The sequence below is a fragment of the Prionailurus viverrinus genome, unplaced genomic scaffold (assembly GCF_022837055.1).
Source record: "Prionailurus viverrinus isolate Anna unplaced genomic scaffold, UM_Priviv_1.0 scaffold_33, whole genome shotgun sequence".
Taxonomy (NCBI): domain Eukaryota; kingdom Metazoa; phylum Chordata; class Mammalia; order Carnivora; family Felidae; genus Prionailurus; species Prionailurus viverrinus.
The window spans coordinates 7,367,361-7,394,625 of record NW_025927604.1 but is presented as its reverse complement, the minus strand read 5'-3'; the positions used below and the strand labels follow the sequence as shown (position 1 = coordinate 7,394,625).

Here is a 27,265-nt window from a genome sequence, read left to right as displayed (position 1 = left end):
CCCTGTGCTGACAGCTCAGAGCCCAGAGCCTGTTTCGGATTCTGTGTCTCCCTCTCTCTCTCAGCCTGCTCGTGCTCTGTCTCTATCTCTCAAAAATAAACAAACATAAAGAAAAAACTAAAAAAAAAAAAAAAAAAAAAGAATACGGGACTTCCCCTTCCACTCAAGGTGGGTGCCTCACAGATCATCTACCCTCCACCCTGAACAGAAAAAGGATGGCTGCACACAGCAAGGATTTTCAAGGCCCGGGCTACCAGGCAACAAAGAACAGGGCTTCCTGAAACAGGAAACCAGCAAGACGAGCCCTCCAGGTTCGGACTGCCTTCACAACTCCCGGGCTGCAGCACAGGGAGGGGCGTCCACAGGTGGGCCCTGTCTAGGTTCCCTGGGTCGAGACAGAGTTGAAAATCCAGACAGATCAAGGAAGCAGGACAAAGTAGCAAAGGGGAAAGAGTTACCCCAGGAAGGACCCCAGAGATCTGTGGAGGGTCCCCTCAAGTAGTCAGCAGAGTACTGAGATAAACGGGTGTAATTATGAAAGTTACCCAAGGGTGGGGGGAAAGCCCTCAGTAAAGACGAGAAAACAGTGCCCGAAACTCACTGAAAACAGTGCCTGTTCCCACCAGTCAGACTGGAGAAACTTAAAATTCACAGGGTAGTGGGTAGAACAGTCAGCAAATAATTAGCTGACAGTGAGCACTGTTCCTGACCCACCTATCAAATGGTAACGGTGAGACCTGCAGGGGATCAAAATGTTCCCAAGTAACTTTACCTGCTCTCAGGACAAAGCTTGAGAAGATTCAGAGGATTACAAAACCATGCAGCCCCTGACAAGATAAAACTCACAACGTCTAGTGTCCCGGGAGATGGCCAGGCACGTAAAGAAGCAGGGAAACGTGACCGTCTGAGGAGGACAGCAAACCACTGAAAGCACCCAAAATGGACACAGAATTCGGGCAAGGACATTAACACGGGTACTATAACTGCATTCCATATGTCCAAAAAGTCAGTGAAAAAACAACATATTGAGATATGAAAGATCTAAAACGGATCCAAACTGATCTTCCAGAGACGATAACTACAACGTCTTGAGATGAAAAACACACTGGATGGGATTAGGAGCAGGTCAGACAAGGCAAAGGCAAAGAGTGATGAACTTTACTTAGGACATTAGCACAGAAACTATCCAAAACGAATCAGAGACAGAAAGTCATCCTAGAAAATGAAAAGAGCACGAGTGAGCTGTGGGACTTTAAGCAGCCGTACACGTACGTGTGCAACTGGCATTCTCAAAGAAGGACACAAGAACAAACATATCTGAAGAAACAATGGCTGGAAATTTTTTCAACTAGGATGAAGACTCTACACACACAGATCCAAGAAGCTCAACAAACTCAAAGTACAAGAAATGTAAAGAAACACATCAAATTGTTCAAAACCAGTAAGAAGAGGAAAATCTAAAAAGGGTCACAGAAAAATAGACACACTGAACAAAGAGACCGATGAGAGCAGATTTCTCATTAGAAATGTAAGCCTGACAACAACAGAGTCATGTCTTTCAAGCACCGAAGGAAAAAGCAGGCAACCAGAATTTTATACCCAGCAAAAGGAGCTTTCAAGATCAGAGGTGAGGGGCGCCCGCATGGCTCAGTTGGTTAAGCACCTGACTTCAGTTCAGGTCACAGTCTCACAATTTGTGAGCTCAAGCCCCACTTCAGGCTTTGCGCTGACAGTGTGGAGCCTGCGTGGGATTCTCTCTCTCTGCCCCTCGCTCACTCATGCCCTCTGTCTCTCTCAAAAAATAAAAACCAGAGGTGAAACACTTCTCATGCGTACGAAAGCTGGAAGGTTCATCACAGACTCTGCAAGAAATGTTAAAGGAAGTCCTATGGCATTACAGAAAACCATTTAAGTTCACGCTGTTTCACTCTCTCACACAACAACTGAAGAGACTGATCTTGGGCAATCACCACAGGCCATGACCTAAAAAGTTGATGTATGACATCTGTTCCTGGTTACAGCTACGGTGGGTATCACTCTGATGAAGAAAACTATCTATAAGAAATAAATGTCAATGATGTTTTCCTCTATACGGATAAACTACAGATACACACACACACACACAAGCTTGTAGAAAGAGGAGCTGCCAAATTTTCAAGGGTTAGAGATCCAATTCCTGTTCCTGTTTTGTCCGAAAAGCTGCTAAATCACTGCTGCTTCTGAAATAAGAGAAAATTCCATTCATCAAACCAGTTGAGCAATTCATAATAAAGTACTAAGAAAACCTTCTTCTTAGGACAGAAAAACAACGCAAGTCCCTCTGCAGGATATGAAAAGAGGTCTTATTTCCAGTTTCTTACTGCAGATGTTCACCAGATTCATAGAAGGTGAGAGTTTTAAGAACCAGCAGAGAAAAATGAATTCACAGGCACCAAATAATAGGTGAGGAAAATCTTAGAAAGGCGGGAATCAAGGAGGCAGGTGGGATATTCCACGGAGAAGAGGCAGCACGAGACAATGCAGAACAGCACACGCGGGTGCCTGGGTGGCTCAGTCAGTTGAGGGTCTGACTCTAGCTCAGGTTGTGATCTCACGGTTCACGAGCTTGAGCCCCGCACTGGGCTCTCTGCTGTCCGCTCGGAGCCTGCTTTGGATCCTCTGTCCCCCCCCCCCCCCCCCCGCCCCTCCCTGTTTGTGCTCTCTCAAAAATAAATAAAACATGCAAAAGAAAAAACAGCAGAAGCAATTACGACCATAAGGGGCAACAGCAGTTACAACAAGAATCAAGGTGTGAGGTCACAGAGGAGTTTCACGTGGTTGAAAGATTCAAGGACTTCAAGAATCAACACACAGCAATGCATGTTTTCTTCCCAGGCAGGATTTTATTGCAACCCTGGGCTCTGAGGTAGAATCTGGGGATGAAAACCGTGTGTACATCGCCTCCCACGTCCCTCAGATACCTTGCAATTAGATGACGCTTCCTGCCGCTGCCGTGTGCCATAAGGGAGGCAAAGGGGAAAGGAGACCAACAGTTTTCATCCCCGTGGAGATCTCTGCTCCAGCAAGAGGGAAAAACTGGTCGTTTTAGGGGCCTTGCAAGGACAGCATATGCAGGAAGGCCGAAGGTTTCCGGGCATTCGGACAGGCCACGCAAAGCACTGCCAGGTACGGACGCCCACCTTCTAACCGCAGCTCCGTGTGATCCCCTTTTCCCAAACGGTACGGAGCTTACACACAAGCAATGGGAAGAAGAGAAAGTAGTGACCGGCCTACACGGTGGCCATGCCACCCAAGACCTTGGATAATATGCTCCTACCCCACGTGATCTAAATGAACCGGTGAGTAGGCAAGCAGCAACTCCAGAAGATGAAACCGCGCGTTGCCCCAAACCACACTCAATGTCGCAACTCTGAAGAAAAGTCGTACGTCGGCACACGTGTACACAGCAAAAGAACCGGTTTCTAATCTGTGTACAACCACCGATTAACAAAATCTCTTTGTAGGGGCGCCTGAGCAGCTGAGTCATTCAAGCATCCAACTCTTGATTTCGGCTCAGGTCACGATCTCACAGTTTGTGAGATGGAGCCCCTTCACGCTTAGCTTAGAGCCTGCTTAAGATTCTCTCTCTCTCCCTCTGCCCCTCTCCCCTGCTCACGCTCTCTCAAGAAAGAAAGAAAGAAAGAAAGAAAGAAAGAAAGAAAGAAAGGAAAACCTGCACATCAAAGGAAATAATCCACAAAACTAAAAATTTAGCGACCTATGGAATGGGAGAAGATATTTGCAAATGACACCTCTGATAAAGGGCTAGTATCCAAAATCTATAAAGAACTTCTCAAACTCAACATCCCCCAAATAAATCATCCACTTAAGAAATGGGCAGAAGACATGAAGATATTTTTCCAAAGAAGACAACAAATGGCTAACAGACACATGACAAAATGCTCGATATCACACATCATTAGAGATATACAAATCAAACCCACAATGAGATACCACGTCACACCCGTCAGAATGCCTGAAGTTAACAATTCAGGAAACAACAGAAGTTGGCAAGGATGCGGAGGAAGGGGAACCCTCTTACACTGTTGGTGGGAATGCAAACTGGTGCAGCCACTCTGGAAAACGGTGTGGAGGTTCCTCAGAAAGTTAAAGACAGAACTATCCTATCACCCAACAATTGCACTAGTAGGTATTCACCCACAGGATACAGAAATACAGATTTAAAGGGGCACATGCACCCCGATATTTACAACAGCATTATCAACAGCCAAACTATGGAATGAGTTCAAATGTCCATCGACTGATGAACGGAAAATGTAGCAGGTGCGCATGCATGCGTGCGCGCGCGCGCACACACACACACACACACACACAGACACTGGAATATTACTCAGCCATCAAAAAGAATGAAATCTGTCGGGGCGCCTGGGTGGCTCAGTCGGTTGAGTGTCTGACTTCGGCTCAGGTCATGATCTCACGGTCTGTGGGGTTGAGCCCCGCGTCGGGCTCAGTGCTGACAGCTCAGAGCCTGGAGCCTGCTTCCGATCCTGTGTCTCCCTCTCTCTCTGCCCCTCCCCCGCTCTCACTTTGTCTCACTCTCTCAAAAATAAATAAATGTAAAAAAAATTTTTTTTCAAAAAGAATGAAATGCTGCCATTTCCAACGATATGGATAGAACTAGAGTGTATTATGCTAAGCAAAGTAAATAGTGGAATTTAGGAAACAAAACAGATGAACATAGGGGAAGGGAAGGAAAAAGAAAAGAAAAGAAAAGAAAAGAAAAGAAAAGAAAAGAAAAACAGAGAGGGACAAGGTGCCTTGGTGGCTCAGTTGGTTAAGCATCCAGCCCTTGATTTCAGCTCAGGTCACGATCTCATGACTGGTGGGACAGAGCCCCACGTTGGGCTCCGCACCGACAGCATGGAGCCTGCTCCGGATTCTCTCTCTCCCTCTCTCTGCCCTTCCCCTGCTCACTTTCTCTCTCTCAAAATAAGTAAATAAACTTAAAAGAAAAGAGAGAGAGGCAAACCATAAGAGACTCTTAACCATAGAGAACAAACTGAGGGCTGCTGGAGAGAAGAGGGTTGGGGGATGAGCTAGATGGGTGATGGGCGTTAAGGAGGCCACTTGCTGTGATGAGCAGAATCACTAAATTCTACTCCTGAGACCAATGCTACACTAGATGTTAACTAACTTGAGTTTCATTTTTTTTTCAAGTAGACTTCACACCCAGCGCAGAGCCCAACGTGGGGCTTGAACTCATGACTGTGAGATCAAGACCTGAGGTGAGATCCAGTCGGACACTTAACTGACTGGGCCACCCAGGTGCCTCCGACTTGAATTTAAATAAAATCTTGGAAAGAAAAAACAAAACAAAAACAAAACAAAACAAACCCAAATTCGTTTAAGATCATGAATCGATACTGTTCCTTCTCTGAGAAACTGCTTGTATTTTCACCATCTGACACGGAAAACTCCAGTTCATTCTAACTCAAGCTGACATGCTCTAATACAGATATTCTAAGGGTGATCCATGGACCAGGATAAGTCCACAAACTGTACGGTCCCAGAATGATACATCAGAAACAGAGTAAGCACTTGGGAACCAACTAGAATAGTTTTAAGTCTGTTGAATCAAATAATAAAAAATTGGGGCTTACAGTTTGTAGGCTTTGGACACCTCTTAAGGTTTTCTTTTGCCTGATAAAAGGAATGCAGGATGAAGGAAAGAAATGTGCCTCGGGGTCAGAAATCCCGGCTCCACACTTGATGTGACTCATCATTTGTAAAACGGAGCATACATCGAAGTCCTGTGGTGGGCAGACTAACAGCTCCTCAAAGACGTAAACACCCAAATCCTCAGAACCTATGAATATGTCAGCTTGCACAGCAAAGGAGACATTAGGCTGCTAATCAGCTGACGCTGAGAGAAGGGTGAGTGTCCGAGATGGTCTGTGTCAGCCCAGTATAATCACAGGGTCCTTAAAAACAGAAGAACCAGACAAGGAGATGCGACGACGGAAGCAGTGTCAGAGGGATGTGACGTGAGTCTCCCGGCTTCGAAGGGGGAAGGGACCACCAGCCAAGGAATGCGGGTGCCTCTAGAAGACAGAAAGGCAAGGAAACAGATTCTCCCGTAGAGACTCCGGAAAGAGATACAACCTTCTAACAGCTCGATCTGTGCCCGGCGGGATCTGCGTCCGACTTCTGGCCTATAGAACCGTGAAATCACCAATGTGTGCTGGGGGCGCCTGGGTGGCTCAGCTGGTTAAGTGTCCGACTCTTGGCGCCCACAACCCTGGGATCATGTCCTGAGCCAAATCAAGAGTCGGACGCTCAACTGACCGAGCCACCCAGGGGGGCCCGCCTTCTAAGAATCTTAACAATAAAGAGGGTCGGTTGGTTGGTTTACAGGCTAAAAAGAGGGGATGGCAAAGAATGCGGCCCACGATTTTCTGAGAGGGAAAAGTCACAGCCGTCTTCAGTCTTAGTTCAACGGAGCGCTCACTTCTCTGTGGCCAACACGCAGGTCCCGAGCAGAGCGCGGTCTGCAATCTTCAACGCCCAGCGGGCCTCCCCGCGGCTCCCTGGATCTCATCCAGCCCAGCCCGCGGCTCCGCACCTGACCAAAGTGATCGTTTCCTCTCCAGAGAAAAGAAATGATGCCGCGATCATTTGGGCCTACACTTTCTCTTTTTGCCTCTTTGCTGCTGTGCAGAAGAACCTGAATCTCACCTTCTCCTGCTTCAGCCCGCTGGCTGGCGACTTACCAAAGGGCCGGGAGCGGGGGTGAGCCAGTTAAAGGACAGCCCTTTCCGGTTATCCGCACGGAGTCCACAGACACCAAGTTCAAGAACTCCAGCACGGCAGCCGCTGTCCACAAGTCCAGTAAGCTGGGCGCCACCTACGACCGAGCTCATGGCTCCTACGCGCACCGCCTGACTCTACCGACACGCCCAACGAAACGTACTCACTGGACCTTCTACTGTTAAAATGAGATTTTTTTCCCTCCCCGATATCATGTGTCTTTGCATGGCTACCACAATACTTTCTCATTTAAAATAGGCTACTTAGTATTGTTAGCGATAACGTTTACGTCAGCCTTAAATATTACGAGGACCTTGGTCATCTTCTGGGAGAAAGACTAAAACTCACACGCTTCATTCTAAGGGTCCCTACCCAATCTGACAATCTTACCTTGTCACAGAAGACTTTTATCTGGCAGTACGCCCGGTGCACAGGCTTGTTGCTACGGTTGTTATAACTATAGGTGTCAATTTGGATGTTAAGAGGCAACCCCTTCACGCCTTTCTGAGAAGAGAAATCTGTGCTTAAGCAGTTGACAGAGATGAAAACCTGCAGAGGGAAAAAACAGCATTGTAAGTAACAGGCACCAATAGTCAACCTTGGCAGAGCTTGTAAAAATACTAACATCACTGAAATCACTTAAATATGTTCTAAATGAGAGCTCAGCTGCTCACTTAAAAGAAACTTTTTAAAATAAAGGGTCTATTTTAAAGCTTCTTTTGGTCAGAGGAATGGCAGACCTTAAGGGAAAAAAACAGACAGCAGCTTTGAACCCCTGTCAATTTTCCCTTCCAGGATATTTGCTTAGCATCATACTGTGGAAGAGGCTGGACGTCTTTCTTGATGTCATTTTTAAATATGACCGATAGCCCACGTTCTCTAGGCAGCTGGTCTGGAGCTCAGTACCAACTGAGAACCTGCCCGTGTCCTGCCTACACCACCTCTGATGGCCTGTAGTTCCCTATGCATGTCCTAATATTTGGGAATTTATGAGATCAGTGAATCACACTATCAAAGCGGCACTGGAGGTTGTTGCTTAGGAGAGACTCAAGTGAATCTTGGTACACCGAAAGAACATGCTCCATTTCTCTCTTTTTGTGTGCGATACGGGTTTTAACCTCTCATAGGCGGTCACGATGCATTCGAGCTCCCTTTCAACCATCCAGTTTTAGAATTTGTATCTGGTGCGTGAGCACCACACAGTGGATACTACTGGAATTACAGTTTTAAAAATCGGCGCCTTTCAAAGACCCGAGACCCTTAGGCTGGACTCCTTCCAGTCCAGGGGCCAACAACTCCCCAGCCCTAACACCACGAACAGATCTGCCACAACAGCGCAGGGTGCCACTGGCTGAACCAAGACCCGGACAGGGAGAAGTTTAAGCCAGAAGAGTGGCGGGGGGGGGGGGGGGGGGGGAACGACTCTGAGAATGCAGATAAAAGAGAAGGGGGTGGGAAGGGTAAGGAGAAAAAAGATTGTAACCGTAACGATGAAGATCTCACCGCTCTCTAGAAGGTTTGCAAATGCCGAAACAGGAGTTTTATTCTTGTTCTCGTCTATACGTTATTTTCAAGAAGGAAAAGACCAAAACGCCCGAAAAAGACTGAGCACTTGTCCACATTAACAGACTGAAAAGTCGTCTCTCATTGTGTCCCTCAGACCAGGCTATTTACCGTCCCCAAAACACACCTCGAACGTCCATTCCTGCCTCACATCTCTGTCCTTGTCCCTCCTCCTCCTGTGTCCCTCTGTCCCAGTCCGAGCCACCTCCACAGCTCCTCCCCGTGTCTCCCTCCACCTCTGCAGGCACGTGGGCTCCGGTGACACCTCCAGAGACGGCCGCCACTCACCCCACCCGTGTCGTGAAGCCCACAGCGGTGAGCACCTAACGCTTCCAGACCTGCACGGGGCACTCGCTTTATACACACGCTCTCATTCACAACCCTGAGCGACAGTTAATCCTTCTTTTCCAGGTGAGGCTCAGAGAGTTGTTTTTGTTTTTGTTTTTTTTTAAACTGTCCCCAGGGTAGAAAGCAAAGGGCTGGAATTCATATCCGGGGCTCCCCCCTTTACACCTTGTGACCTCGCTTTCCCAAATCGACTTTGTACCCGAATCACCTGGCTTTTCTTCACTACCTGGAACGGTCTGCCGTTTTTACACGCAGCGCCAAGACGCAGCAGGCAAGCCCCTTGCTCTCTACACGGCAGCTTCCTCGATACATAGGAGCACGGTGCCCGGCCTAGGGTTGCCTTTCCCAGCCTGCTACCATTTTACTTCCCACTTAACTCATTTTCACTAAATAAACAGAATGCTTTCATTTTGAAAAACACCGCAATCCAGATATACGGGCCAAAAGCGGTACATAGGAATTTCAAATCCATTACGGAAACCTAGTGCTTTGACTTGGTCTCTTTTCCTGTACCGCTGACCCTTGGGCCACGCAGGGGTTAGGGGTACCAACTGCCCCCCACTAGCAACAGTTGAAAATCCACGTGCAACTTCCGACTCCCCCCAGACTTAACTACATAAGAGCCTACTGTTGACCAGAAGCCTTCCCAATAACATAGTCAATTAACGCATATTTTGTCTATGTGCTCATATGCTAGAGCCTCACAGTACCTTTCTCTTAATTTTTTCAGTTATTTCTAGGCTATGCAGTTCATCTGCAAGTTTTTTCAAATTGTTGCAAATTAAAAAAAAAAATGTTTCCCATATATTTATTGGAAAAAACTGACACGTTAAGTGGGCCCGCGCAGTTCAAATCTGTGTCGTTCAATGGCCAATTGTATGCTGTTAAAAAACACTTCACGTATGATGTATAAATCTGAGTTAAGGAGACAGGCTATGGAAAGACAAAATAGGAAGGCAGACAACAAGACAGACAGAAAGACAGTAGTCCCTGTGAACATCTGAGCCCATCAGGTAACCGAATCACCGTTATTTCTTCATTTTATAACCAAATGGAAAATCTAAATTTCTCTGTCATACGAGGCCACATGGCTCCATTTATGACTCAAAAACAGCAGCCTGGGAAAGTTACACTTAACCCTCAACAATTCCAGGAAGGCTCTGACCCAAAGTGATGTTCCATTTACAAGAGGATTTCACAGTAATCCAACCTAAAACCTAACCTCCCCTTGCTTCCCAGTGTCGAGTTTCTATTCAAAGCAAAACTAAGCAGGAACCAAATCCTAGGATCAGCTTGAACACGGAGCCTTCAGAGGGACATTACCCTTTTACTGAGGATTACTGGCAACGGCTCTCTTATGCACATTCTTCGATGTTGAAAATCAGTTCTTTCCAAACTTGGCGGTATTTCTAAATGCAACAAAGAAAAGCTCACAGCATTCCTAACTCAACGTTAAAAACCACCGCCTCGTCTAGAGAAATACGTAAGCACGGCCGCGAACAGCCAACAAGATGGGCAGCGTAAGCATTCCGGGCCAGGGACGTGAGGCACGAGAAAGACGATGGGCCGAAGACCTTCAAGAAACGGGGGGCGGGGCTCCTTGAAGCCTCTGGCTTCACGGCAAGAATCGGCAGGGCAGTCCCGGGTCCACGCTGCCACCACTGAAGGGGACACATCTGCCATGTGTAAGCCTCGACCGAAAACCGGCAGGAGTGCAAAGATGCCTCGCGTGTGTGCTCTAGCAAGGGGTAACGTGGTCAACGGGAAGGGAAAGCCTTTGGTCTGAAAATGAAAACGCTGGAGTTTCAGCTCCGTGACCATGGGCGAGGTCCTTACCTGTCAAATGCAGGTTGTATTGGATGACGTTTGGATCACTTTTTTTTCCTTTTAAAGTTTATTTTGAAAGAGAGAGAGAGAGAAAGAAAGAGAGCAGGGGAGGGGCAGAGAGGGAGGGAGAGAGGAGAATCCCAAGCAGGCACGGCGCGGTCAGCACAGAGCTGGAGGCAGGGCTCCAACTCCTGAACGGCGAGGTCAGGACCCGAGCGGAAATCGAGTCGGACGCTTAACCGACTGAGCCACCCAGGTGCCCCGTGTCTAGATCAGTTCTCTTGAGTCCTAGGATTATACTTACGTTAAAAGATTGTGAATGCTTTTTTCTCTACTATGTATTTATTAGGGACAGTAATTTTGTGTAATACATTTAGCAATTTTTTTTTACCAATCATGTAATTTTAAAAGTGCCGTGTAAAGTTGCCACTTCGAGTAATTATATGAACTACTTGTACGGAATTAAGAATCTTATAAAGCGGAGGTTCATAAAGCATGGCGCCAGGAACATCAGCACTGCCTGGGAACTTGGATGCTTCAGGTCCCTGACTCAATCAGAATCACCCGGAGGACGTGAGCCCGTCCTGGAGACAGTAAAGCCACATCTAGAGGTTGTGCTGTCATTGGCCTGGGGTGGGTTCCAGACGCAAGGCCTTCTTCAGGTGCTCCCCAAGTAATTCCAGCAATCAGTCAGGATAAAAGCCACGGCCGTCAGGTGATTAATCTTCTGTACACTTACCGCTTTGATCCACCAAAGGCCTCCTCTGACTCCAAAACTCTGAGGTGATTAAAACAAGCCCCAACATATGGTTTCCTTTCTTTAAAGAGTTCAGATATTCCTACATGTATTTATAGTATCCCATCAAGCTTTCTTTTTGATTGAATTTTTTTTTTTTTTACAGAGGTATAACCCTATCGAATAATAATATTCATTCAACCAATGGAAGGATAAAGATTAAAGCATCTGCTCAAACTTACTATTCAGTAAGGTCATACAAATCGTCAGAAACCCACAGTTCATGAAATAGTGACCAGACAAAAACCTATTAAAACTCTATCAAATTTGGGGTGCCTGGGTGGCTCAGTCGGTTAAGTGTCTGACTCTTGATTTCGGCTCAGGTCATGATCTCACGGTTGGTGCGTTCGAGCCCCACGTCTGGCTGGGCGCCGACAGCGTGGAGCCCGCTTGGGATTCGCTCTCTCTCGAGACCCACCTCCTCCGTGTGCCCCTCCCTGACTCGCGCTCTCGCTCTCTCTCTCAAAATAAATACAGTTAAAAAAATATTTCAAACAATACTTCTGTTTATCCCTCACGTGACGTGCGATTTTCGCAGGGGCTGATGTGTGCGGGTGAACTGTGCGTTCGGGTGACCTGTGGGGTCACCCCCACCGAGCTGCCAAGCCCTGGAGACAGAGACAATGCTGGGCCAGCCCTGTTTCTGGTGCCTGGTGAGCAGCACATGTTTTTAACCAAAGAAGGACGATGCAGAGGGAGCAGTGAATAAATGGGGCTAAGGCGGCATACAACGCAGCCACAGAAGACAGCTGTCGCCTGTCGGTGTAAACCAGGAGGCGGCTGGATTTTGTGTGTGAAAGGGCCCAACGGTGTTTCGGCCTTCGTGGATGCAACCTGGCAACCCCTCAGTAACAAGGCAGAGCAGCCGCAGGTGGATGTCGTGGTGCTGTTTTCAATAAAACTTTATTTACATAAACAGCAGCTGGCTGGCCAGGGTTTGCAGAGAGCTGCGGTTTGCTGAGCCCTGATCTAAATAAACCATGCTCTAAGGTGCTCGAACACTAATTTACCGTTATATCACATCACAGCGTAGTTAGGAGCGAGGAAGGATTAGTTCCCTTTTTGTAATTCAGTATTTCCACTTTCTATACAAGTGACTTCCTAAGAAGGAGCTCCCGCTGACGTCTCACTCTTCCCACGAACCACACATTTTATCAATACAACCCACACCCACAGAAGGGACTAGGGTAATTTTAAGGGAGAAGTTGTTTCTAGGGAATCTTATTTAGGAAGGTGACAAATCTTTAATCAGCAGCACCCAAAGCAGGTCGGAGGCCCAGTGTAGAAACGAAAGGCAGAGCTCGCGTCCAGGTCCAGGGGGAGGGGGGGGGCAACAAGGTGGCTACGGTCTGCTCCTCGCAGCGCTAACACCGGGATGGGTTCCACCTAATGGGCGACACCCCAAATAAGCAGGACAACAGGCCAAGTCACCCAAATCTGGATAAAACGAATGTTCAGGCCATTGTCACTGTGCAGAGAAAAATACTTCCTAAGACGTGATCACAGAAAAGCCGCCAATATCTTCCCCAGAGGGTGGGAAAGAGGTTCAAAGAAAGAGAATTATTACAGGTTCACCTCCTCCGTGGAATACACGCATGTGATAACCTCTTCTCTGTTCACACTTCCTTGTCACTGATTTTGAGGAAAAGTCTGATTTTATTCAAACAAATGAAACATAAATCTTTGAAGACGAGCATCCAATGCTCCCAACCAAAATCGCTAGGAGAAAAAACAAACAACCAACCAACCAACCACAGAATAAACTGCTAAACAAGTCGAAGATGCTCTGCAAGATTCCTTTTCAAACGTCCAGCCCGTTTTTCTAATGTAGTTCCTCATTCTTGGCTGAGAATTCACGCACTTAAAACTTTTCAGAAGATTAAATTTTGTTTTCAAACCTCAGCTGAAAATGTGAGGAAAACAACAAAATAAAGATTGATATTATCAAAGGCTTAACTTGTACTGATTTTTTTATTCCAGATGCTTGCAAGTGCAGAACCAACAAGAAATCAGATCTTGAACTAATCTCTGATGCTTTTTCCAGGAAGCTTATGGCCGCCGCACACTATTGTTCCCAGAGCTGGGGGCCGCTGTCCCCGCTGTTACTTCTCAAAAGGGAAGAAGGGAGGGGGACAAAGACACTCGGACACAGTAAGCTCAAAACACAGGCTGCCCTCAGAGGTTCATTTCCCAGCCAGTGAAGTGAGGGCAACAGAGAACATATTTTATAAACCCCCAACTCACTTTGGGGGCTTCATTAACACAATAAACCAAGGCGCAATGCTGGTAAAACATGCTGACCGTCCAGTCCGAAGAGAGCACTCAGATCTGTGAGCTTTCACAAGTGAATGTGTGGGGAGAAACTACAGAAATATAATTTCACAGAAAGTGTTAACAAAGCACTTGAAATTTATCAGTCCAAAGTTACAAAAATTGTAAGCACTGAATCAGAAGCCAAATAATGAAACTGGCCGACTTAAGTACACTATATTAGGATATTTTTCATGAACAAAAAGCCTGTTCGTTTTAAAAAGTTTCCCACAACTCTAATACTCATTCTCTATTATTATTCGTGTACAAGAACCTGACATCCAAATAATATAGTCTTAATTTTTTTCCCCACTAAGAGATTTGGGTAGGGGCGCCTGGATGGCTCAGATAGTTGAGCGTCCGACTTTGGCTCAAGCCATGATCTCAGTTCGTGGGTTCGAGCCCCACGTCGGACTCTGTGCTGACAGCTCGGAGCCTGGAGCCTGCTTTGGATTCTGTGTCTCCCCCTCTCTGTCTCTGCCCCCCACCCCCACTCATACTCTGTCTCTCCCTCTCTCAAAAATAAATAAACATTAAAAAAAAATTTTTTAAATGAGGTCTGGGTAGAATTTTGCATATTTTTATAACATTGTTGCTAGAATGGTGAAAATGATTTTCTTTTAATTTTATAATTTAGTTTATTCAATGAGTGGAACAAAAAAGTAAACCTTTAGATTTGCTAAGACATGAACCACCCTCATAACAGCTGGGATAAAGTTTTCTTCTTAAGAGGTCTGATTTTTATTACTTTTTAAAACAAATTTTTTAAATATTTGTTTTGGAGAGAGAGAGAGACAGAGCACGAGCAGGGGAGGGGCACAGAGAGAAAGGGAGACACAGAATCTGGAACAGGCTCCAGGCTCCGAGCTGTCAGCAGAGCCCGATGCGGGGCTCGAACCCATGAACCGTGAGATCACGACCCGAGCCGAAGTCGGACACTTAACCGACTGAGCCACCCAGGCGCCCCCAAGAGATCTGATTTTTAAACTAAAACAATGTAACACAGTGTTAGGCTCATTACATGAGGGATCACGGGAACTCGTCCATGTAACATCACCTCGATGGCCCAGAAAGTGAAAGAGGATAGATAAATCATCATCACCGTCAGTGGTTCACTTCCCTCTGACGGAAGGGATCCAAATAATCAAGGCCGTCCAAACCCAACTCCCACCCCAGCTCATACCTCATTGTCTACTGACATCGCCCATGGATAAAGACCAAGGTCAATTGACTGAACTGCTCCGAGAAGCATTCCCTAATGACCCAAATAGAATGACAGCCGTTTCACTACTTAGCAAGTTGTACTTAAGAAGCTTGCCTCCTCTCCCCCGAGACCAGACTCGGAGCTTCGGTTTGGGGCAAAGAGCCACATCTCTATACCCTTGTCACCTAGGCCAGAGAGAGGAACAAACAGGGGTGCTGAACGTGCCACCTCTCTATGTAACACTTCAGGGACTCTGCCACACTGTAAATGTAAGTGCTCTAAGGCCCTCGATGACAGAGGTTGTTACACGGTTTTCAAATGTTTTCCGGTGTTTGGGGCGCCTGCGGGGCTCAGTCGGTTGAGCAGGGACTCTTGGTTTCGGCCCAGATCATAGCCTCAGGGTTCGTGAGTTTGAGCCCCGTGTTTGGCTCTGCATTGGCAGCACGGGGCCTGCTTGGGATGGATTCTCTGTCTCTCTCTTTCTGCTCGCCCCCCTGCTCCCCGCCCCTCTCCCTCTCCCTCCCTATCTCTCTCTCTCTCAAAAATAAACAAACTTTTAAAATGTTTTCCAGTGTTTAGCACATTTTTTGTATTTCTCCCAATGCCTCTTACACTTCGGTACTGAATTAAAGGCTGGTAATGACAGAAAAACCACGGGTCTGCAAACAGCTACACAGGATCTCTAAATCGTAATTTAGCAACTGTCAAATCCTCACAGAACTTAAAATACACACAATACTGCCCCTCAAAAACAAAATACTCAATAAAAAAGAGCTAATCTCAATTTACACAAACTAACCCTTCTTTCTCCCACCCCCAAGTAGAGAGCCCTCTGGACAATGAAATGGCTGCCAATCAGGTGACAAAATGAAACAAGAGACTGCTTCGGTGACATTAGGCGATCGCCAAGCACAGTTATCACTACGAACCTTACTCATTTTTTCTTACTAAAAACTTTTCTATAGCTCACCACTGGCTACATAATAGCAACTAGATTCCTCAGCATTCAAGATGCTATAGGTGATGCTGATGGACCTTTCCAGTCACGTTTTCTACTGCCTACTGCGCTATTTCTCCAATGTCAATAATAGATGTATCCTTTTTTCCCCCAAATGTTTGACTTCTTTTGGAGACAGCGTAAGTGGGGGAAGGGCAAAGAGAGAGAGACAGACAGAGGAGCTGAAGCAGGTTCTGTGCTGATAATAGAAAGCTCGAAGTGGGGCTTGAACTCATGAACCGTGAGATCGTGACCTGAGCTGAAGTCGGACACTCGACCGACTGACTGAGCCACCCAGGAGCCCCTACATGTATCCTTTTTATTTTATTTTATTTTATTTTTTCAACGTTTATTTATTTTTTGGGGGGACAGAGAGAGACAGAGCATGAACGGGGGAGGGGCAGAGAGAGAGGGAGACACAGAATTGGAAACAGGCTCCAGGCTCTGAGCCATCAGCCCAGAGCCTGACGCGGGGCTCGAACTCACGGACCGCAAGATCGTGACCTGGCTGAAGTCGGACGCTTAACTGACTGTGCCACCCAGGTGCCCCCATGTATCCTTTTTAAAAGAGAAAAAAAAGTTCCCTAACCCCTAAACAAATATCCAGATCTTGGTTTGAGAAATACTGCTCTATCCAAACAGCTGCAAAATGCTTGATCACAGGGCACCCCGAGAGCTCATCTGGTCTTTATCTGGACCAAACCTGACACCCAAGCACAAACACTGGCACGGACACTTCCTGGCAGCAGGTATATGCTCTGTGATTTTCAACATACTTATGATTTTAAAAAATCTTACATGATCTTTTATGATTTTGAAGAAGCTTACAGTATTCGAAATCTCAAAGAAACTGAGCATTGGCCAGTACACTTGGCCAACAGACCCTAAGGTTTTGAGACACTCATCTACAGGGTGTAGTCCCGGGCCTTGCTGGGGCGTGTCAGGGCCTTCAGGATCTGGCCCCCACGCCCCTCACCCCCCACCCCCACCCGCTGCAGACCTCAGGCAAGGTCCAGTGGTCTCGGTTCCGCACTCCTACCTCCCAAGGCCATCGGCCCATCCCCGGCTCTGAACGCCTGGCCAGTTCCTACTATCCTTTCGTGGGTGGTAGCGTCCCCAACGGTCTCCTCTGACCCCCCCCACCCCCCATTCTGAGGGACGCTCTAGTGCTTTCTGTTTTCTTCTGTCGATGGACCCATGGGTGGCAATCTCCTCCACTAAATTTTGAGTTTTCTGAGAGCTGGACCAGATCTGACTCATCTTTACGTTCCCAGAACATCCTGGCAGTACTTGGCCGATAAGAACCACACGTTCACTAAATAAATGACCCCAGCCTCTTCAACTCCAGCCAAATCGAACCACGTGCTGCTATGATATTTGAGCTGTATTTATTGCCTTCTTACAACGTACCAGACTCTGGTCCTCAAAATAACACAGGAAATTGGTACTATTCTGACCCCATTTCACAGATAAGGAAATGGAGGCTTAGAGGTCGGAAACATGTTGCCCAAGTTCACAGGTTATTTATGTTCATAACTCTCCTCCAAGATGACCTGAACACCTAGGTCACCTTGGCAGACAGCAGATTTTTACACATTCTGGACGTAAAATAAATATTTGTTGAGTGGATAATTAAATCGACTATACACACACCCTCAATTAATTCGGGAAAGATTACGATATTTCGAGGCTCACTGACATATATCTACATCTATATCTATAGAGAGAGAGCCGGAAAGAGAGAGAGAGAGAGAGAGAGAAAGAGAGAGAGAGAGAGAGAGAGAAAAGTTCTAGGGTCGAGATGAAGCCGCATAATGAGCCATGAGGTGATTTTCTATTGCGTCTATCCACTCTTGTACTTGATAACATTATCTACGGTGACCAGCTTTCCATTATGGAAAGTGCAGGTATCTAACAATTTTGCTTTTGATAAACAAATCTGTGACCCTTCACCCGCAGCTGCATGCTATACTGATGGGTGTGGTACGGTCTACATTTTCTTCGATTCAAGTGTCATAGAAGACAGGTCCCAAATGCCGTTTTCTACACTACACAATGTCTGGGCCTCGATATGTCAAAGCACCTCTGTAGGCTAAACCATTCTAGCTGCCTCTTTTCCACTGAAATTCGCAACAGCTAATCCGTGCGGGGGAAAAGACAATAAGGAAAAAGAAAAAAAGCCCAATCAAATAGACTGCAAAAATATTCTGCAGGTGCAAGCTCTCAAAGTCACATCAAGAGCACTCCCCTTAGCGGAAAGTACTCTTTTGCCCTAGAAACCGTCAGAGTTTTTCTAACCTCACTTATGACCTGTGTCATTACATAGACGGTGTAATCTCTTTTGAGGACAGGCTTTATGCTTCAATCATTTCTTTATTTCCTCACAGTTCTTGCACAGAAAAGCATAAGAATTTGCTGAACGAATGAATGTATAGTTCGTAAAGACAACCCTCTGCAACATGACTTCAGAGGCCAGTTCTTCCACACCGTAGCAAGAGATTAATTACCTTGCACAGACTTCCTAGAAGGAAATAAACTGGTCGAGAATAACTGAAGTTAAAAAAAAGCCTGGAGCACTTGGGTGACTCAGTTGGTTAAGCGTCTGACTCTTGATTTCGGCTCAGGTCATGATCTCGCGGTTCAGGAGATAGAGCCCTGAAAACAGAGTCCTCTGACAGCGCAAAGCCTCCTTGGGATTCCTTCTCTCTCTTTCTCTCTCTCTCTTCCCCTCTCCCACTTGTGCACGCGTGCACGGACTCTTTCCCTCTCAAAAGAAAGAAAGAACACATTACGAAAAAAATCCTTCAAGTCAGAATGGTGCTTTGCTCTTGCAAACAAGATTACACACAGCAAACTTTTGGAAAAGTATCAGCATATGGATAACCTGACTACCTATGTCAATATTTTATACCGTCAGTTACGATGCACAGTTCGAGTGAGTGTCAACGGTCTGGTAATCGTAAGCAAGAAAAGACCCGACAGAAGGAAGAAAAGAAAAAAGAAAAGTCGGTTGATTTACCTATGGAAGACGCATCAAAAAACTGATAACTGAAAAATGTTTTCCATTTCAAAAATGTACTTATAGATCTGTCATATACCCTAAAAACATCTACCTTTAGCGTGAGCGTTACACGCTTCAGAGTCTGGCTACTCAATGCCATTTAACTCAAGAGAGACAGTGTTCAGTTGCGGCCGAGGCTCAGGCTCTGAAGACAGATAATAAAAGACACAGGAGAGAGAGGGCAGAGACGAGGCCGGGACCAAACTCCGCGCTCTTGAAAGCACACTGGCACAATGATGCACAGAAAGCTGAACAAGAATCTAATGGGAAAACTGTCCAGGGAAGAAGAAAAACAGGGAAAAAGTGACCCCCAAGTGGCTGTGAGCACAGGTTGTTTTTGGATCACGAGGTGTGAAATTAAAGGTCCCTGTATTAATCAAAGGGAAGTCTCCGTGCCAACTTCCTACTGACTTCATATTAAGTCACGAGACTTAGTTGGTGACGTGGTCCCCTCAGAGACAGCCACAGCCACCCTGGATACAGTTCCAGTTGCCTCTGGGAGTTTTTATCACTTTAACCCAGTCTAGTATTAAAATTCAACTTCGTCAAGTATGGATATGATGTTTGTAATTTTATTCCTAGACCATAACTGATCTACTAAATTGAAAGTAGAAAACTCAGGACAAATTTTAGTTTCACTCTCTTCCACATCAGTCAAGGTAGCCACTCGAAAACATACCTAAAAGCAACTCTTCTTAGTCAGAAATCTCTACTGACATATGAAATTACAACGTGAAGTCAAAAGCGAAGTTTATTCCCGGTGCTCTTGGCTGGCTCAAGTCAGAAGAGCATGTGTGTGACTCTTCATCTTGGGGTTGTGAGTTTGAGCCCCATGCTGGGTGTAGAGATCACTTAAATAAAAACTTAAAAAAAAGTTTTTAAAAAAAAGACCTTTTTCCTTTTTAACGTTTTTATTCATTTTTTTTTTAGAGACACAGAGAGACAAGGTGTGAGTGGCGAGACACAGAATCCGAAGCAGGCTCCAGGCTCCGAGCTGTCAGCCCAGAGCCCGATGTGGGGCTCAAACCCAGGAACCGTGGGATCGTGACCTGAGCCGAAGTCGAATGCTCACACGACTGAGACACCCAGGTGCCCCATAAAAACAAAGTTTATTCTCACCCTAAATCCAACAACACTGATTCATGAGAATAAAATCACCATTTTCCCAGTAGGCTGGTAGGAAGTTCTGTCAACTGAAGCCAACGGGAGTGGGAAACGGTGTAAACTAAGAAATCAAGATCCAATTCGTGGCTAAAGTCTGTGTCGACGCGAACATTTACTGAGCCCTGCACAGCAGACACTGAATCCAGATCAGTATTCTTTTGCCCAACCCAAACCAAACAAACAAAACCAAACAAGCCCTGACTGTCTTACTTCTGCCTTGTAGCTCCTCGACTGACTCCGTGTGCCCGCCTGATTAATGAAGCCCCAGCAGGTATCAAAGGCTGAGTCATAAACTCAGAAGTAGAATCCAGTTCCGCTACTGACTCATCGGATCGGCCTCGGAGAGTCCTACCTCCCCACTACTCTGATGATATGAGGTGATTAAGAAATCCTACTACATGGAACTAAAAGCTTCCAAGTGTGCAATTAGTGTTTGTGTTGTTTCTCAGACTACCGAACGAACGACCATCAAGAGATAAGAAAAAGAATTGGAGGGCTGAGGGCGGGGAGGAGAGGGATCTGGGAAGAACGAGGCACGAACCTGGAACCTTCTCGCCTCTACGTGGGGTGTTTTCGTGAAGAAAAAGCGAGGCCCCAGCAGTCATCACCCTTTCGGTGGCCTCAGTGCTGCCTTCCCACACCACCCATATGGCAGCTTCTGTTTCTGCAGACAGCAGAGAGAGCCAGGGAGAAAGTCACAAAGACAAGGAGAAAAGGAAGGGACAGAGACGGAGAAACAGAGGCAGAGAAACCAGAGAAGGAGATGGGAAGAGAGACACATAGAGACATTCCAGAGGCACCCACGTATTAACCTCCCTCTGTTATATCCTTTAAGCAGGACCTGGTGAACTTAAGGACACTTGGCAGGTACAGTGTTTTGGCACCTGTTGTCCCAAACAAGTAGGACGTTCGTTGTGAAATGTGCAGAACTGGACGCAGGTGTGACACAGGCAAACACAGACCACATTCCGGCATCTCCAGGTTCAGAATAGGGCAGCTAAGCATATGGGTCATGAGGGCAGACCCGGCAGGCAAGCAGACTTCCAATCAAAATCCTGATTATATTTTCCATTTTAAAAGAAGCTAAAGAAAAAATCCCCAAGTGAGTAACGAATGTAGACAGCTCACTGAGATTTACTAAAGGATCTGGAGTCTCGCGTAGAGATCTGCCGTATGAAAGAAACCCGAAGTCCGGGGCCCCCTGCTGCCTTGGAATCGGTTCCAGGTAAATCCGGTTGCTACTACGAACGTCAGGCCAGAGTCGAAGCTCTCTGATTTAGTTACGAGTAGCAAAACTGGTGGAAATGACAGATTTCTAAAACCACCTTAGATGGAATTGCCAGGAAGGATGTAGAAAAGGAGGGTTGAGGTGACAAGCTGCCAAAGAAGAAAAGTTCTGTAGAGGAGCTCAGTGTCTCTTGACAGCGGTAGGGTGGTGGGAGGGGCGAAATTGGACCAAAAAAAAAAAAAAAGAGAGAGAAGAGAGAGAGAGCATGAAAAACAAATTCAAGTGGCAGCACAAACGGTGTCTAAATAGACATGACGCCCCAAACCTGTTTCACGAGATACGGGTTTCACTACTGAACTAAAGCTTTCTGCAGCTGCCAAGTGTCTCCCTTGTCCAAGCAAAAACATCATGCACTTGGCTCTTACCCTCAGGCATGTGCTACAATAAATGTGTGCTATTGTTACCTGCGGATTCTGAATTTCCACCAGGATTCAGTGCATTTTACGTTCCATCTGGACGAACCCCTTGCTCAGGCGACAAGAGTGTATGCCACGTGAAATACTTTGAGGCCAGAATCCGGCAAAAAGAAACGAAAGCTTCAAAGAGCAGCCTTCCTCACAGTCAGACCCGGGAGAGTTTCTTCGAAGCAAACCTTCCAGTTGCTAAGAATTTAATCCGTATCAGCTAATTAAAGGCACTCTCCACAATTTCCAACCAGGAAAAACTTCTCGCCATTGCCAAACCCGATCAAATGAAAACCCTTAGGACTATTCATTCCCTACAGAGGAATAGGACTATCTTTCTGGCACCAAAAAAAGTTTATTTTTCACTTTGATAAATACGTACTGTCAACCTGCACAAAAGGAAACCCGTGGAGTCAAACGCAGGACACTTCCGAAGCCTGCGTGGCCGCCTTACGTGGCTCTTTATTTCTTGTCCGTTTCCCCAGAGCTCGAAGGACAGGACACAGGGATAAGCCCGTTCAGTGCAGTCAGCCCAGCATCCGCCTGAACACTAAAAGCCTCTTATCCTTCGTTTTAAAAGTAGCAACGCCTCCTGACTCCTCTCTAGGCCAGGGAGGATACGCTTTTGTTTTAAATCACCTGCCTGCGTTTGATTGCAATTGCAAGTAAGGTATTTGACTCCCTTCTCTCCCTCCTCCCTCCCATTCACACTGGAAATTTAAAGCGGTGAAACAAACCAAACCTGTCCCTGCTTAAACGCAACCAAACATGGCAACACCTTTCTTTAATAGAGCATTTAATTGATGCTTCACTAGAATGGAATCCCTGTAAATGCACGCAATATGCTCAGTCCAAACAAATTAAAAATTACTCTCACAATGAATTCCAAATATTACGCTTAGACAAAACAACAAACGGTTATTAAACCATAAACCTGTATCCCACAAGCACCTACAGAAAGCCTTAAGTTCGAGTTACCGGGATGGTTACGCCCCTCTGACAGAATGAACTCTGCCAGCCCCAATAATCCCTCCCCAGGAACGCCACACATTTCTGCCGAGACAAGAAGACAAAAGGGAAAGATAGCCAGGGCTGCGTCCAAGCACAGGCCCCTCGCGGTAAAGCTGCTCAGGGCTCCAGTCCCCTAGGGGGGCTATGCATTCTATTTTAATCCTCTTTCCCTTGTAACATGAGCCTCTCTCCATGACGCATAAAACATTTGGCTCAGAGTGACGATCCTTCAGAACGCCTTGGCGCTCCTTCTTAGAGCCGACAGATTAAACGTAAAAGCACAAAGTGCTCTCGAGGATGGGTGTTTTCCCACAGGACGGGGTGCTCTGGTTCTGCCCTATCTCTGACGGCTCCCTCGTTCCCTCCTCAAGGACCGTGGGGAGACAAAACGTATGTGGAAACTGATTTTGTCACCCCCCCGCGACAAGATCATGCCACCAAGGAAAAGGCATAGTTCCATCTATCCGCGGAAAGCCCGATCACAGACCGAAATGCAGCGCTGCCTCCTGAGAGTCTAACGAAGATGTGAAACAGCAACCCGGCTCCACGACGGCCCTGCAGGAAAAAGGGCCGCACCTCCGGGCTGTCGCAAGCCACGGACGCGCAAGACAGCAACACGCGATCAGACCCCACGTCTGACTTCTTCTCGACATGGCTTCCTCTAGCAGGAGCCTGATGCCTGTCTGACAGCAAGTGCTTTGCTGTCAATAGTTTCAAAATGAAACCTGTGAACGGGAGCTGCGCCACAATGCACCTTCTGGCGTAAAAATTCAGAAGTCACCACCGGAAAAGAAATCTGTGAGATATTTTGTGTCCCTGGGGCCCACTCCATCGTTAAAAGGTCTGCTTAGTATTCGTGAAGCTCACAGCTACATCTCAATGATCAAAGAAATCTTGAGCTTTGCTTTGAACTGTAGCTATTTTCTTGTTTGCCATATTGTCTAGGTTAACTGTAATTCCGTATGTTCCTATACCATCAACACGGATCCGTCCCAATTAGCTCCTTAAAGGCATTCTCCACATTAAAGATGCCACATTAAAGGCATCTCCCTCTGGATCTCAGGGTCCCCTCCGAGTGGGCTGGCCCAATTTTCACTTCATTCCGACACAGCTGTCGTATCTCTTTCTCTGTGGTTAAACATCACTTACCCAACAATCAACATAAATTACTTCCCGTTAGCAAAGTGTTCTTCTACTACAGGAATTTATACTAGTGAATCCATAACGCTCCTCTATTAACGAGAATTATTACCCTTTCAAAGATTTTACTGTTTTAATGTACTCTCCACCCCCAACGTGGGGCTCAAACCCACGACTCCAAGATCAAGAGTCGCACGTTCCATCGACTGAGCCAGCCGGGTGCCCCTATGGTTTTATTTTACTTTACTTTATTTTATTTTATTTTTAAAAAAATATTTTATTTATTTTTGAGAGAGAGAGAGAGAGAAGAATGCAAGCAGGGGAGGGGCAGAGAGAGGGGGAGACACAGAATCCGAAGCAGGCTCCGAGCTGTCAGCACAGAGCCCGACGCAGGGCTCGAACCCACAAACCGCAAGATCATGACCTGAGCCTAAGTCAGACGCTCAACCGACTGAGCCACCCAGGCGCCCCGGGTGCCCCTACTGTTTTAAACAGTCTTCCTGTCAAAAACACTTTTTGTCCATTTCAAGGTCTAGACTCTTGCCTGCTCGAAAGCCGCCTGTGATGACCAAGTAGCAAACGTGCTCATCTACAGGACCACGTCATTTTTTCGGTACTGAGCAGCTGGCACTGCCTCGTTAAGTGCGATCGTAAGGCACCCCGGCAGCGTTCAGCATAAAACAGACATTCAAAGAAGTTAATTCTCTCTCCCTAACTTCTTTTTCCTCTATTTATTTTAGATCTTCAGGCTTTGAGAGGCCCTTACTTCATATCACTAACCAAATCCCAATGCTCTTATGAACTCTTAGATTTACAATCCAAGCAAGATGTAAAACTCGAGGCCAAGATGTGCAGCCTACCCAGAACTAAGTATTGAGTGTTGGAAATACTGTAACTGAGGAATAAAACCGTCCCAATTTATAACTTATTTGGGTCTCCCAAGTCCATTTATAAAGTAGTATGAACGGCACACAACACCCTTCTGACTATAACATTAGTCAGAAGGGTTATATATAGTCTTCTGACTATAGTCAGAATCAGGATCTCAGGCTACCCTGCAAAAGCCGATTTAACCCACAGTATCCCTGATACCTGAATTGCAATACTGGCATCGTCAGCCTCCATCTCGTGCAGTGCCCTGGTCGTAGCGGGCACCGGATCCTTGCTAACATCATGAGTCCCTGGGATGGGGGAGGAGCACAGCCGGCTGCGGGTAAAATCTTTGTACAGCCCAAGAAGGGGCCTGTCTTATGCCACCTTCCTCATGCGCCCTCCTCACGTCCTAGTCCTCTCTTCCCCATGTGACCCGTGCCCTCAGAACTCACAAATTCTAAACTTCCGCACCTCACCAGAGATCCACCTTTCAATGTTTCAAAGGCAAATGCTTCTCCCTGCCAAAAGTACCTCAAGCAGCTGATCTCAGCTGTAGTCTGAAGGGGAAGAAATCTGATAAAAGTTATTCCACAGGGGAGTATGAGTGGCCGATGAAGTTTAACTTACCCAGAGACTCCTGCCTCTTTAAAAGATACCGGACTACCCAGACAGATCCAAGTCTGTGTGGAGGGCAGGCAAATGAATGAAATAGGTCTGCACAGCACAGAGGGTAGGGCCACCTGGGGGACTGCTCCTATGCTATTTCTGCTTTTCAAAGCAGCTTCCTCCTACCTGCCGCTTTGAAAACTCATGATTTTTGACAAGTTTCCTAATATCTTCAAGTTCCTACAGTAATAGGTATATGATAACACTGATGGATGGAGTATATACAGGGACGATGTAAGATGAGTCCAGTTTGGGCAGTGTTTTTCCCAAAGTGGAACATAAGCCAAGGTGTTCAAGATTCAACCTGATATGGGATCAAAATAGAGTCACCTCCAAAGCAAGCTTCAGAAACTACAGGGAAGATTCAGATGTCAACACTGGGACAGAATTCTGATTTTATTCATCCTGGCATGGCCAAAAGGATGTATTAGATTCTTTTTTTTTAATTTAAAAAAAAAAATTTTTTTAATGTTTATTTATTTTTGAGACAGAGAGAGACAGAGCATGAATGAGGGAGGGTCAGAGAGAGAGGGAGACACGGAATCGGAAGCAGGTTCCAGGCTTTGAGCTGTCAGCACAGAGCCCGACGCGGGGCTCGAACTCACGGACCGTGAGATCATGACCTGAGCCAAAGTTGGACTCTTAACCGACTGAGCCACCCAGGCGCCCCAGATTTTTTTTTTTAAGATGTGTCAGGGACAAAAGGAATGCCATATATATATATGTAGTATATAGTGTATACACTATATATATATACTACTATATATAATATATAATATAATATATAATATATAATATATAGTAGTATATATATAGCGTATACACTATATATACTATATAGTGTATACACTATATATAGTATAGTATATATATATATACTATATATAACTATATACTATATAATAGTATATATAACTATATACTATATAATAGTATATATAACTATATACTATATAATAGTATATATAACTATATACTATATAATAGTATATATAACTATATACTATATAATAGTATATATAACTATATACTATATAATAGTATATATAACTATATACTATATAATAGTATATATTATTATATACTATATAATAGTATATATTATTATATACTATATAATAGTATATATAATATACTATACATACACTATATAGTATAACATATAGTATATAGTGTATATATAGTAGTATATATAGTATATATATACTACATATATGTTATATCATATATATAATATATATATTTATACATTTATACATATATACATATATATTATATACATATACGTGTATATAATATATATACTACATATATATATTTATACATTTATACATATATATATACATATATATAATATATATATGTAATATATATACTACATATATATGTAACATAATATATATGTAGTATATATATTATATATAATATATACAATACATATAGTATACATATAGTATGTGTATACTATATGTAGTATACATATATATGTATACATACACATATATGTACATATACACATATATATATGTATACAGTATACACACACACACACACAATAAACCCTTACGTGTATGGGGGAGAATGCACTGGAATTAAGAATCAACAACTGTATTCCAACTTTGAACAAGTCAGTGGGCAAAGAAAGTGGATACTTTTTTTTTTTTTTTCAACGTTTATTTATTTTTTGGGGGACAGAGAGAGACAGAGCATGAACGGGGGAGGGGCAGAGAGAGAGGGAGACACAGAATCGGAAACTGGCTCCAGGCTCTGAGCCATCAGCCCAGAGCCTGACGCGGGGCTCGAACT

The 27,265-nt window shown here is 45.4% G+C and overlaps 1 protein-coding gene across 5 annotated transcripts in view; it reads right to left on the bottom strand.

Annotated features, from left to right (window-relative positions):
• Nucleotides 1–27,265, bottom strand: part of GRHL1 (grainyhead like transcription factor 1) — a 56,846-nt gene that overhangs the window by 12,861 nt on the left and 16,720 nt on the right. For all 5 annotated transcript variants that reach the window (XM_047845236.1, XM_047845234.1, XM_047845235.1 and 2 more), the window contains one exon: nucleotides 7,198–7,356. In XM_047845236.1, the coding sequence (XP_047701192.1) occupies nucleotides 7,198–7,356 (159 nt within the window). The remainder of the gene's footprint in view (nucleotides 1–7,197; nucleotides 7,357–27,265) is intronic.